The 14,289-nt window shown below is 35.2% G+C and overlaps 1 protein-coding gene across 4 annotated transcripts in view; it reads left to right on the forward strand.

Moving 5' to 3' along the window:
- Window positions 1-14,289, forward strand: part of mef2d (myocyte enhancer factor 2d) — a 266,627-nt gene that overhangs the window by 204,410 nt on the left and 47,928 nt on the right. For 3 of the 4 annotated variants that reach the window (XM_028794001.2, XM_051923306.1, XM_051923307.1), the window contains 2 exons: window positions 2,867-3,004; window positions 7,538-7,745. In XM_028794001.2, the coding sequence (XP_028649834.1) occupies window positions 2,867-3,004; window positions 7,538-7,745 (346 nt within the window). Of the gene's footprint in view, window positions 1-2,866; window positions 3,005-3,094; window positions 3,233-7,537; window positions 7,746-14,289 lie in introns of all 4 variants that reach the window. The other variant, XM_051923305.1, reaches the window with a different exon arrangement.

Below are 14,289 nucleotides of genomic sequence, written 5' to 3' on the forward strand. Positions count from 1 at the left end.
TTCCTTCCTTCCTTTTGTCTACTGCGATGCAAACACATGCTCCTACAGCTTATCCACAGCGATTCCCCATTGTTATCTATCCTATAGCAGTCATTCAGCTTCCCCTACTTTATAATCTTCTCTGACATTGTCCAGCCAATACTTCTTTGGTCATCCTGCAGGTCTTTTGCTGTGAATATGACCATACTGCAGAATATGAGGAGCTCTGTTTGTTGTCATACATGCCACATGTCCAAAGTAGTATGACAGCCTTCTCTTCTGGATCTTAAATATTACATCAGACAGGATCCCAAGTATATGCCTGATGTGTCCTCACAGGTGGCGCAGTGGTAGCGCTGCTGCTTTGCAGTAAGGAAGGTGGCGCAGTGGTAGCGCTGCTGCTTTGCAGTAAGGAGACTGTGGAAGATTGTGGGTTCGCTTCCCGGTTCCTCCCTGTGTGGATAGCGCTTTGAGTACTGAGAAAAGCGCTATATAAATGTAATGAATTAATAATTATTCATCCCGTAAATAGTTTCTTCTAGAATGCCTAGGAATCATCTAAATATTGCCATTTCAAAAATGCAGAAGTTTTCTTGTTTTAGTGTTTGTGTTTCTGCATTGTAAAGCAAAATGGGAAGAACAAGAGTTTCATAAACTGAGATCTTTGTTTGCAGACTAATATACTTTAGAATTCCATACGGGATTTAGAGCTTGAGCAGCTCCTGATGTCCGTCCTTCATGCCTGTCTATATCATCTTTGCATTCGCCATCACTTGTGATGACTCCTCCCAGATAACAAACTTGTCTACCTGATTCAACTGGACATTCTCTAGATCTATATTTGCTTGCTTAGTTTTTATTTGTTTTAACTTTTCTGTTAATGACTTGCATCCCTGTCTTTGCTACATTTATTGTCAGTCCAAATCGTCAGCTAACACTGTTTAAATCAGACAATGTAGCTTGCAGTTCATTGTCACTGTCTGCAAGGAGAGAGAATTTGAAGTTTTTTAGAGAGAAACCCATTACAAGTACCCCAAGTTAATTATCTTCCAAAGCCATAAGCATTGCCATTGCAAGGAGTATATCAAGTCCCACATGATTACTGAACCATTCAGACAATTCACGGTTGACCATAACTGCACTAACAGTGCCATTATATAACTCTTCTAACAGCCTTACAATTTTATCCTCAAATCAAAAGTATCTCATAACTTGCCAAAGAGCTTTCTTCCATTTGCTATCAAAGGCCTTCTTGAAGTCCACATAACAAAGAAACAGATCTTTATCATGTTCCAGGTACATCTCCCCGAGTCTTCTAATACTATAAATTTGATCTGCTGTGCTTCTGCCAGCTCGAAAACCAGCTTGAGCTTCTCAGATGATCTCATCAGTTCGCTTCTGTGTCCTCCTTGGCAAGACTGACTCAAAGATCTTCTCAAAGTGTGACAGCAAGCTTATGCCTCTGTAGTTGTTACAATCTAGCTTATCTTTTTTCTTGAACACTGCAACAATAACTGCTTTCTTCCAGTCTCTGGGAATCTTTTCTATCATCCAGATTTTGTTGAACAATGCTGTCATAATGTGCATGCCTGAATCTCCAACAGTCAGTAATTCCTCTGTTGTTAAATTATCATAGCCTGGTGCTTTGTTTCTTTTGGCTTTGTTGACTGCATGTTCAATCTCGGCTTTTAAGATTTCAAGCGTATCTGGATTAGATGCAGATGGAGATAATTCCTGCAGTTTGGAATCGTTGGTCTATATGGCTGGATTGTACATTTCCTGAAAGTATTTCTTCCATGTCTTTAGTGCCTTGTCTTATTCTGCGAGAACCTTGCTTCTTTGTTCTTTACTGTCCTACTGGGTCTTATTCCTGTCAGTTCTCTAATGGCTTTGTAGACTTCCTTGGTCTTGCTTTACGTGTGTGACTTTTCAACTTTTTGCCATCCTCCTGGATTTACCTTTCTTCCTCAAATGTATACTGTCTCTTTATCTCTCAACATAAATAATTGGAACGTTTTCTGTTTCCTGCTTACCTTCTTCTGCCACTTTGATTAATATCGATGAGTGCCACTTCTTTGACGGCACTACTTTGTCTTCTGGGATTTCTTCTGAGGTCGCAGCAACTGCTTGCTTGAACTGTTCCACATCTCCTCAGAATCTGAAGAATTGTTGCTAGCAAATAGTCAGAAGTGGTGCAAAGCATTATACTGATATCATACTGAAATAATGTTAAATGTGTGGCATAATAGAAAAAGGAAAGTAATGAATAAAGTACACCTATAAAAGTAAATGTAATTGTAGTAAAGTAGGTTGATGTCACTTGGGAGTTTTTACAGTGGACTCAATAGATGGTTCATTGATGTTTCTGTTCTTAACATGATAATGAGGCATTGAAATGGCTTTCAAGTTTTTCACTGAAGGCTTTTAATCAATATTATACATATTAAGTCATTGCGTATTGAGTACTCAATTTAGGTGTCACATATAAAACATAAACAAAATTGTAATTTGTTCTGCTTTCTCCAATTACTTTATCAGTAAAAGTATTCAAAGTTGACATTCTAAGAGAGCAGATTCCAAGACAATAAAGTATTTTTTGAAACTTCTGTCATGCATTCCAACAAACTGTATGAAAATCTATAAAGAACATTAGTGTTTTAATAATACGTTATGTGTTGTTTTATAAATTAGACATTATTTTTATTAAAAATAACACTTTAAAAGTGTTTATATATTATTAGAATTGACTGTATACATATAACTGATTTTTAAATTTTAGGTTGGTATTGGTTAAAATCATGTAATAATGGCATTGATACACTTGTGCAATAAAGTAATAAAATCAGAGCAAAGTTAGTATTGCGTAAATTTCCGACTTCAATTCCAGACTTTAAGAAAGAAAGGTTTTAATGGTTGTGACAGCCCAGAACCAGACGGAGATGACTCCATTGACCAGAGCTCACTGAATGAGGACAAATACTGCAAAGCCAGCGAGGACCTAGACATTTTATTCAAGAGATATGGTGTAAGTACAAATTTTAACCTTCCAAATAGATCAGTCTTTTATAGTATATTTCTTTTTCTGTTTTTATTATTTTTAATGGAATGCAAACAGGCTTTGAACAAGAAGGAGCACCGAGACTGTGATAGCCCTGATATTGATGAAGCCTTCTCACTCACCCCACGCACTGAGGAGAAATATAAAAAAATTGATGAGGAGTTTGATAAAATGATGCAAAGCTATAGACTGGCTGTGAGTACCTGCAGGAGCTATGCCTGGCAGTAAAATCCCATTCCCAGCTCGGCACAAAAATAAATTTAAAACAAACTAGCATCCCTCTCTTAGGCAAATGTAGCATACAGCTTTGTTGTTAGGGTAGTAAATAAAATAGTATGTTAAAGAATAATTGTAAGTAATTATCCCTCAAAAATGTGCAAATCAGAATGCTGGTAAATCTTGGTAGTATTTGATTAGAATTTATAATATATTATGATTTTTACAAACACTGCAACAGCATCAGTAATGTAGTGTAATTGGATGGTAGTCTTGTTTGATTGAAAGATGAATTTTACTTTCAATTTCAGTCTTTTTGGCATTTTATGCAGTGAATGCAGTCTCACAGAGCATACACAAGATAGCTTGTAATTCTGTGGTAAAATGTACAATAGATGCACAAAAGGTTCAATGTTCAAAACAGACTGGGTCATGTATTGTAAAATGTTAAAATGTATTTAATTATTTAGCATTCTTAACTGTTGGAGTAATTAAATGTTAAGTAACTAGTAACAAGAATTTAGCATTATAGTGTATGTTTTCAAAGTCCTATGAATTAATATATTAACAACCTTTATCTATGAACAATCAAAATCTTTCAGTTAAACATTTACAAAATTGAATAATTGAAAAAAAGACATTTTATGTTACGTATTTGCTCTGGTTGGCAGAGCATATTTCTAATGAAGGGATTGATTATGCTTTAAGAATCATTACTAGAATCATCAGTTTATGCATCCATCCATTTCACAAATGCATTATACTTTTAGTAAGGGGTTTGCATAGTCTGAGTTTGTGTAGTTTGTGAATTATAAATGCCTTTTTTCTTTTTCATACTTAATTTTATACAAATTTTGTCTATAGTTGCCAACATTTGAATAAATAATTAAAATGTTCTGAGAATACCTACATTGCAAGCTTTGCATAAACTGATAGAGTCTGAATAAATTATGTTATAGTAAAATTTGTAGATGAAATACACATTGTATGCTACATTTTCCTAAGTTTCAGCCACTCAGTACTAAACCAGACAATGCTGCTCCCTTGTGGGTATACCAAAGATGTGTATTTCAGGGTGTGCTGTATATGAAGTGTTTAACAAAACAAATCTGAGCACTTTAACAGCACAGCTTACCATGCCAGTGGGTTATTAACAAGGAAATGAGCTGTACTTAATCTGGCTGTATGATCTCTTGTTTGTGTGTGATTTTAGCATGTGCATGCGTTTGATAGTTACAGTGAGAATTTTGAAAATGTTCTACTTTATTTTATTTGTATTTGTTACTGGCAGTTTGCAGATAGCTATATTTTCTTCTAACCATTCAAAAAAGTATAAGTGGATTTTTAGGCCTAACTGCTTTTGAATAAGTTATTGCTTATGTTAATGATTAATACAGGTAAAATATTTAAGTATTTATTGTTAATTCTCCTGTAGTTTCCATTTCTGTGTAATTTTTTACTGTAACATCATTTATAAATGACAATGTATACTTTTTTATGAGAAGAACATATGGCAATGTAATAGGATTTAGGTTTTATTATTAGTGGTACAAAAAGTCAAAACATTCATTATGTCAAATTTAAAGCAAGAGCAAATTACATATATTTCACTTTACCAGCAGAAAATAATACATTTTTAGATAAATACTAGCGATAGACTTAGATAATTCTAAATAGTGTGGCTATTTTACAAGGAAAAGTAATGAGAAGTCAGGCAAAATGACACCTTTTATTGGCTAACTAAAAAGATTACAATATGCATATGAGCTTTCAAGGCAACTCAGACCACTTCTTCAAAGATGTAAGATGGATTACATGTCTTCTGGGTATGTCCTGGTGTTCGCCCAATTGACCATGTCTGGTTCTTCCACTAAAAGAAGTTCTGAGGGGGTGGCACAACTATATCTTCAGTTTTACTCTGGTGAGCCCCTCATTCTGTCATGGGGAGTGAGTGTAAGATGTTCAGTATTTTGATACATTTTTTTCATTTTCCACAAAAAAATAATAAAATAATAATGTTTTGTACTTTTGTTTAAAGTTGTTATATTTCATCCAGGGCTCCTCTCTACACTGGGATTCATATCTTTGTTTTATACTTTTTTTGTTTCTTTTTGATTCTTTTGTTTGTATTACTTTTGTTTGTGTTTCTTTGCTTTTGATTATGTCCATATATCAGTGCCTTGATTATGTTCCATGTGTTTTGTTGGTGGTTCCCCAAGAAGTGAGGCCACCTGCCAATTATTGTCAGGAACTTAAAAACCTCATGCTCAGAATACTTTGGATTTAAATTTTTTCAAATACAAGAATATTAAAACGGAAATAATTTATTTAAAAATATAATGCTTAAATCTGATATTATCACTTAGAAAAGTGACAGATAACAGAAAATGTGCGCGTTTTTATTGTTTTATAATACGAGCCTAAGGGAGCAACAAATATTTGAGTGACAATTTCCTGTCATTGCTTTTTTAATAGACCACTTCACAATGGTATATACTCTTTGCTGTGATGACCTTAGACAAAAACATTTATTGCAGTATTATTATTCTGGTTATAACAAAACTATTTAACAATGCAGAGTAAGACAAATATAATAAGATGGAAAGACTGCATAACATCAGTAAAGAAACCTAAAACAATTGTATCATATGACGACTAGAGGTCTCTGTTGAGCAGTCACAGAAGCCAAAATGACACTTGGACACTGCAAAAATCTAGTTGCAAAATGATTTATTGATGAAAAAAGAATTTCACAGGTATAATCACAAGTAGAAACAACAAACACCAAAAATGAATGCTACAGTTCTTGCATGTTCCTACATTTCCTTACATCTTATCTGTAGCACTGCTGTATCCTCCTCCACATGAAGCACTTCCCTCTACTCTGCTTCAGACTCCAAGGTCATCTGACTGAGAGATCACAGGTCCTTTTAAAGCGAGATCCTGGAAGACTTCTGGAAAACTAGCCATATAGCCAGGAGGTACTCCTGAATTGCTCAGATCCCCTTGGAAAGTACACAGTTATCCCCTTAAAGGGCCAGGCACCCTGTTGTTATAGCTGTAGCTTCCTGCTGCTTCCAAGAGTATTGCAGGTGTGACTCTTCAATTAGTCTTCAGCATGTTGTTCAGGATGTGACCACCTCCTCCTATAAGGCTTCTCACAGGTAGTGGTCCAGACTAACTCCCAAGCATTTCCTTGACATCCTGCAAAGGTTCCTGGCAACTTCCAGATGGCTTTTCAGAATTCTGTCTAGGGTGTGGTCCATATCAGCTTCAGAACTGAAAGAAAAACCTCTTGCACTGTGCCTCAGCTCACTGCTATCCTTCACAATGTGTAATTCCCAAGTATGGATTTTTTTTGAGTGGGTGATACAGAATTCATTTTACAAGGAATTGTTCAATAAAACCGTTAAGCTTAATTTTTAGCTGAAGGGTTAAACAATGACAAAATATCAAAGATTAGATAGTGATGAAAAATAATGTGTCATTATTTTCATTTGAAAAACTTGCTTCCATATTTCCAGTTTGGTGTATGTTAGTTTATCAGAAAGAGTTCTAATGTCTTACATTTTCATTCATTTGCTTAACAGACTATAAAAAGCGACTTACAAAAGAGGTCAACATAATTGCTTAAGCATCAGTCTGGGAGACTGTTTGGGAATAAGTGCAATGGGACAAGGTTACAGAATTGATTGTCACAATGTAAGAACTAAGAACAAAATAAAAGCTAGTTACAATTCCTATAACATCTTAAATCAGTTAGACATAAATTCACCAAACAAGAGTCTTCAGATGCTTCTCAGACACACTGAGGTGGGCAGCTTGTTTCACCAGCTACGAGCTACATATGGAAAGAGTCTGGATTGAGATTTGTTACCACACAGAGGTAGCATCACCCAACACTGTTCATCACCATACCTGAATGGCTGAGAAGGATCATAGGACCTCACAAGCATCACCATATACTTCCCATTAACTAAATATGTTTAACCATATCTGAGAGCAGTAATACTTGTTCTGTGCATTTTTAAAAAGAACTGCAAATAATAAAACTTCCACTGAGATTCTGTTGTAAAATGTTGGCTTCTGTCTGAAGTAACAGTATTTCATAGTGTACTTGCTTAAATATTGTAGAACTTTATTCATTAATCAGCCAGGTAAGTTTTTGTTACACTGAAAGGCTTAAGAGTATATAGTTTTTTGTCTTTGACAATTTAATGTCAATTTGACATGGCAAGTTTTATGTTTCCTTTTCTTATTTATTTTTTTCTCTGTATTCTTCAGTCTGCAGTTCCACCTCCAACTTTCTCCATGCCAGTGACAGTACCTGTCTCCAATCAAAATGCACTACAATTTACTACTGGTGGACCCCTGGTGACAACATCCTTTGCACCATCCTCATTATCAGATCCTCGTCTTCTGTCTCCACAGCAGTCTGCCCTTCAGAGGAACACTGTATCTCCAGGGCTACCACAAAGACCAGCTAGTGCAGGTGACAGCTATAAGCAATTAATATATTTTGACTGGTTTATGCCTTTTATTATACTGTACACATCCTGCTTACTTGTTTCACTGCATTCAGATCTATAATGACTCTAATATTTTCCAAAGACATTTACACAAAGTAATATTATTATAGCTGAATGTATTTTCTTTGCTGAAACCCATTCTTCCTTAGTCCATACACATTTTAAGAGATTGCTCAATGTGCGATTTAAATTTTTCAGTGGGAGATTATGTTTGGGAGTAAACAATTTAAATGGCAAAAACAGTCCCAAGTACTGACATCCACAGCGGTTAAGTGCTTAGTATTGTCAGTTAATTTTGAATGGATAGACTGAGTGCAGGCTCATGAACACAAGGGAATTAATTAATCAGTGGAATGTAGTTTAAAACATTTTATTAGTATCTGATGATCAAAAAACACTACATATTACTTCAGGAGGGGCCCCCTTCTACTGAAAAAATTAAACTGTGTGTGATGACCTCGCTGGAGACTAAGCAAGTACTTCAATTTTCTTCCGTCCCTTAAGGAAATGACCTTTAACTTCTGTTCATAAATTGCAAACTATTTTTTTCTCTTCCACTTCCTTTCTGTCTTCAATTTACACAATGTCCTAAACATTTCTGTGATAACTTTACAATTGCATCTTGAGAATCTGGTTTGGTAAGCTATTGCTCAATGACTATAGCTTTGCTAATACTAAACTATAATTTTGTGTCTCACACATGTGTTAGCATAGCCAATTCCAGACTTCTCCTTGAGGCACTCCAGTATTTGCAAGTTACCATCCAATATCCCATTTATTTGTTAAAGTGCATAATTAGCACACCTAATCACACCCTAACAAATTTAAATTAGGCACTGTATTGGTGGCCTAAAGTCTTCTGCTACGTACTGTACTTTGATGCATAGCTAAGCCATCAATCCATATTCAAAGCTGCACAATCTAATTTAAGGGCACTTTGGGCAGGTGTCAGTCCCATGCATATTTTGCAGTTCGTATTGTATTATCACTAACATAGCTGCTTATTCATGCAACATTTATTGGACTTTGACTCTGTCGTTGTAACTGAACAACATATAGCACCTGTGAGAATATATTGTTACCACTACTCTATTGAGGCCTTTGATTGCCAGTGTATAATCTGATGTTACATAAAGGTTTTTCTCTTGCAAAATATTATATTTATTTTTAACACATGCAATGTGCTCATCACACATGCAACATACATTCATTTTTTTAATAGGGGTGTTTTTTAGGTGACCTTTTGCTGATAGACAGTTCATCATGATCAGAAGCTTCCTTTTTGTTGGATCAGGTTAACATGAGCAACACTGCTCTTTGCAGTTCAAAATTACCCCAAACACTTTACCCACCCATCTACTTTTAGTGTCACCTTCCTAAGATGTTGGATCTTTGGATTGTTTTAGAAATGTGACATTTTTATTTTTTTCCACCCACTTTTAATCAAAATTCACTAATTGCTCTCCTCAGCAGACTAATTTCATATAATCTTTCCTAGTACATTGACAAATCATACCTGTCTCCCTATACAATCATTCATTTATGTTACACACAACTCTCCAAACTTTCTCATCCAGACAAATCTCAATATGCATTTGCTGTCAATTTATACTGTAAATTGCTATTCTTCTCCAATAATTTAATGAAACTGAACCAGTCTGTAAAGCGAAGTATGTTTTCACATAAGTTGCTACAGCTGGTAAGAGTAGCTATCTTTGCTATTAAAATGCTACTACTTTCCGGCAACTTAAACAAAAGCATTTTGATTAGCAATTTTCTTAATTAAAGAAATATACCTGGAACCTGAATTGAAGAAAATACTGACATGTGAATATATTCTAAATTACAAAATAAATACAAGTGTACAGTTTACAAAAAATCTAGAAACATTTAAGGGGACATTATATAAAGCAGGAACTAACCCCAGACAAGAAGCACATTCACCAAGAGATACATGCACATACACACAACAATTAGTACTATTAAACACTAAGTCCATTTCAGTTATGCCCATTTCCAATATTTCATGTTTATGTGCAGCATTATTACTGCTTGTACATACCTCCATTGACCTGAGCTCTGATGGTGCCTCTGTAACTGACTGTATGAAGTCTAAACGAGAAATTGACATGACTAAAAATCTGTTAGCTATTGAGAGGAAGTTTGCCTCCTGAAAACACACAAAGCATCTGGGCCTAGAACTGAACCTGGATTCCGAGCACTGTGAAGTCACTTGAACTTATCACCATGCTTCCCAAGATCTAATATGATATCTAGAAAATAATACACTTTTATTTTACTCTAACTCTTTGCATATTCATTGAAATAAAAGTATAAGCAGATCTATGTTGTATACAATGAACCAATGAATTGCTATCTCTGTAGCCCTATTGATAGACATCTTTGATTATAATAAAAATTGTGGAGATGCTTAGAGGGCCACTACTGTATGTATTGGCCTCATAAATAAAGTGTTTTTGTACTTGTTATTGAATATATTTAACAACTATCTTGTTTCAAAGGATTTTTGCTTATAATTGAACCTGTTTCTAAAACATGTTTGACCAAAGGACCTTTGTTTAACTTTTTAGGCTTTTCATCTAATCATAGGGGTTGGCAATAAAAGATAATTACCATTTATTGGTCATTTTGTTGATAAAGATGGGGTGTCAATACAGACATGGGGTTTCCTAGTGGGTGAGTGGCATCATTAAATAAGTTCTTCTTTTTAGGATGCATTCAACTCTTCAATCTGAAAGAACTTGCTCTACTTCTTAGGCTTGGGGAGCTCATGATAGAAAGTATAAATATTACCAGTCCAAAACTTGGCTGTTAAAGGTTTCAGCAAAGAGTACTAAAGCTGATTGGTACTTGTCTTGAGGGGAACCTTAGTGCTTACTTTTGGATAACAAACCTAAAGGATATGTGTTGTGTTAAGTAGCAGGACTTATTTTCCAGTAACTGAAAGACCCATCTAAAATTGCAAAGATAATTTCATGATTCATTGTGGATCACAATCTTATCAAAGACTTTTATTTCCAAATTCAAGAGAATATTCCTCTTTCTCACATGTACATCATAGTTATTCAAGAATTGATTATTTCTTCATTGTTATTTTTTTCTTTCCCACTATCAAATCTTGTAAGTATGACAATATTGTTATATTCACAATGCTTCTCTTATTCTGGATCTTATATCACTGCTATTGTACATAATCAACTAGTAAATGACTTCTTAATCCCTTGTCATTAGCAGATGAAAACTTGAATTCATTCCAAATGAATTGATTATTTATTTGGAGACCAATGCATCCTCTGAGGTTTTCTTAGGGACACTTTGGAAAATGATGAAAGCTGTTTTAAGAGGACAAATTATTTCATATCCTACTCATTAAAACAAGCTAAAGACTAGGAAGATGACAGAACTGATTACAGAGATTTTCAAAATATATCACAAATATGCTAGATTTCCTAACAAGGTTCTTTATAAGAAAGAGCTGGTCTTGCAATCAGAATTTAATCTATTGACAAAAGAGAAACTGGACAACTTATTTTTAAGTTGTAATACCAATGTTACAAACATGATGAGAAAGCTAGTAAGATTGTAACTCAACATACCCACAAATGGGAAGTTTGCAATGAAGTTACAGAAATTACCAACACAACTAGAAGTTAAATCAGGACCTAAGGAAAGCAAAATTCTACACCAGACATTCCACAAAGCATTCAATGACTGTATTTCCAAAGGAAAATTAAAATGTACTCCAATGTGCATAATGTAGACCAATTTCACTCCTGAATAATGACATTAAGATACTACAGTAAGACTTAGCTAGAATGATTAAGAAAGTGCTTCCCTCAGTAATATCACAAGACCAGGTGTGCGTGAGTGCGTTTTGCTCCACAGTTGACCACACCACATACACGTACAGGGGGGGGCAGTTTAGTCAGGCGCTTCAGTGATGCTGCAGAGGTTGCAGCTCCTCGCACCTGCATTCAATTAGGCAGCCGAGGATAATGGAACCTACACGGGACAGAAGGGGGAGAAAAAAAAAAACAAAAGAAAGGAGAAAAGAAACAGAATGGGAGGTAAAGAAGGGAGAGGGAGGCGGGAGGCAGAGAGAGCGAGTGCAAGAGAAAAAAGGCAGGCTGCCAGGAGGAAGTCCCTTTGGGAGCATGAGGCCAACGCATCATGGCTGAAGGTGACCACTGAAACTGACGGTGTTTAGGGAGCTGCGCCTGTTGGTTTGATGCCTCTCTGGGTTGCAAGACCCGGGCTGGGAAAGCCAGGGAGACGGCTAGACTCCTGCCTAGGATTTTAACCTCATTTTAATTGATTATTTATTTGTTTTTAACCTCCACTTTAGCATTGTTTTTAAGGATTATTTATTTTACACTGATTAATTTGGACCCTTTTTTTGTTGATTTTTAATAAAAGCACTGATTCACGTTTGTACCTACCCCTTGCTGCCGCACATATGTACTAATTTGTCTGGCTAATCCCTCAGGTATGTTATCGATAGTGGTGGGTTGCGAGAGGCTCCCGGGTGGACCTGGTAGCGTGGAGCAAACCCCCACCATCACAGTGCTTTTCCCAGTGAATTGTCTAGCACATCATGTGAGATTGGATACTTATTTGTTCATTATATAAAAACAATTTAAATACCCAGGGATTACCATCACAAGTAAATATAAAGATCTCTTCCTATACAATTTTGACATTACTATGGATATAATCAAACAAGATATACTATTAACCTCCATCTCGCCCTATAAGAGAGAATTAATACTGTCAAAATAAACATCCAACCTAGGTTGCTCTATCTATTTCAGAGTATTCATATATACATAAGCAAATCATTTTTTAAGAAATTACTTTCAATTATAATATTATTCATCTGGAATTCAAAATGACCACACATGTTCATAATTAATTCTTAAACCATAGGCTTAATTTACTTTGTATTTTTGTTATACTTTGGGAAAATGGAGTCATTTCTATATTGCTGCCATTCTGAATCATTTTTCTGAAGAAATAATGTATTCATAAGGCACAAGCAGACTAGATCATACCCCCATGCTATACAGTTACTTAAAAGAAAATTCTCAGTGGCAGGCGTAAATTAGTAAACCACAATGAAAGGTAATATCTGAATTGAATAATTGTTATTTCTTCTTTATTTAAATGTAATTTTCTAATAGTTCAAAGATTTACAGCAGTTTTTACTATACCAACTTTTTATTTACTAATAAAAGGTCTACTTATAATTGTTCAATTTATTTTGTTCTGTTAGTCACACACCCAAAAACTGTTATTCCGTTGAAAATATTTGCTAAATTTCTCCTTTAATTATAACCATTTTGTTCACAAATTTGGTAATGCCTAATAATTACCCTGCTAGTTTAGACTGTTTGGCGAATTAAATGAGTATAGGAAATAAGAAGGAACTTAAAATATATAGCTTATAGTCATACTGCTACTAATGATTATTTTGATAATCTGACAATTATTTTGTCGATTGATTGAATACTTGGATTGTAAAGAACAATTTCATTTGCAATTAAACACATGAAGTGCATTAAGTGGAACCTTTCACCAATTAAACAGGTCTGTGTAAAATTTTCAGAATAAACTACTTATAGACATTTTAAACAAAATATAGGTTTTTATGCAACATTTATATATCCATTACATTGAAAATAAATAGTAATAAATAGAAGTAAAACACTTGGTAGCACTTATGGCTCTGGTTGTGCAATGAAGACACACACACACACAAAATTCCCTTATAAACACTCAATAAATTAACTAAGCTCACAATTTGGCTTATGTATATAGAATCAAATTAAACCAACACTTCAAAATAAAGCAAATAATTTAAGTTATTTTAAGTTTAAAGTTTTTTTTTCCATCCATCTGCTGGAGCCAATCCCAGCCAACACAGGGCGCAAGGCAGGAGACAAACCCTGGGCAGGGTGCCAGCCCACCACAGGGCACACACAACCACACACGCACACCAAGCACACACTAGGGACAATTTAGAATCGCCAATCCACCTAACCTGCATGTCTTTGGACTATGGGAGGAAACCGGAGCGCCCGGAGGAAACCCACGCAGACACGGGGAAAACATGCAAACTCCACGCAGGGTCGATCCGGGAAGCGAACCCAGGTCTCCTAACTGCGAGGCAGCAGCGCTACCACTGCACCACCGTGCCGCCCAAGTTTTTTTTTTCTTTCAGTTATTGTGAAAGAGACAGTTTACTTGCAAAGCATCATGTAAATATCTGTCCACCACAAGATTCTACCACAGAAGAATCCGTTGCATCATCATGATGTTTTATTTATTTATTTATTTATTTTTATATATTCATATATATTTTTATTTTATTTTGTAAGTGTGCAGTATTGTTTGAAATTAGTTCACCACAACAAACATGGTTGCCATATGTTGGGGAAATGTCCACACTATTTTCCTTTTGCAGCAAAATAAGTAGTTTCATCTGTT

The sequence above is a fragment of the Erpetoichthys calabaricus genome, chromosome 2 (genome assembly GCF_900747795.2).
Source record: "Erpetoichthys calabaricus chromosome 2, fErpCal1.3, whole genome shotgun sequence".
NCBI lineage: Eukaryota > Metazoa > Chordata > Cladistia > Polypteriformes > Polypteridae > Erpetoichthys > Erpetoichthys calabaricus.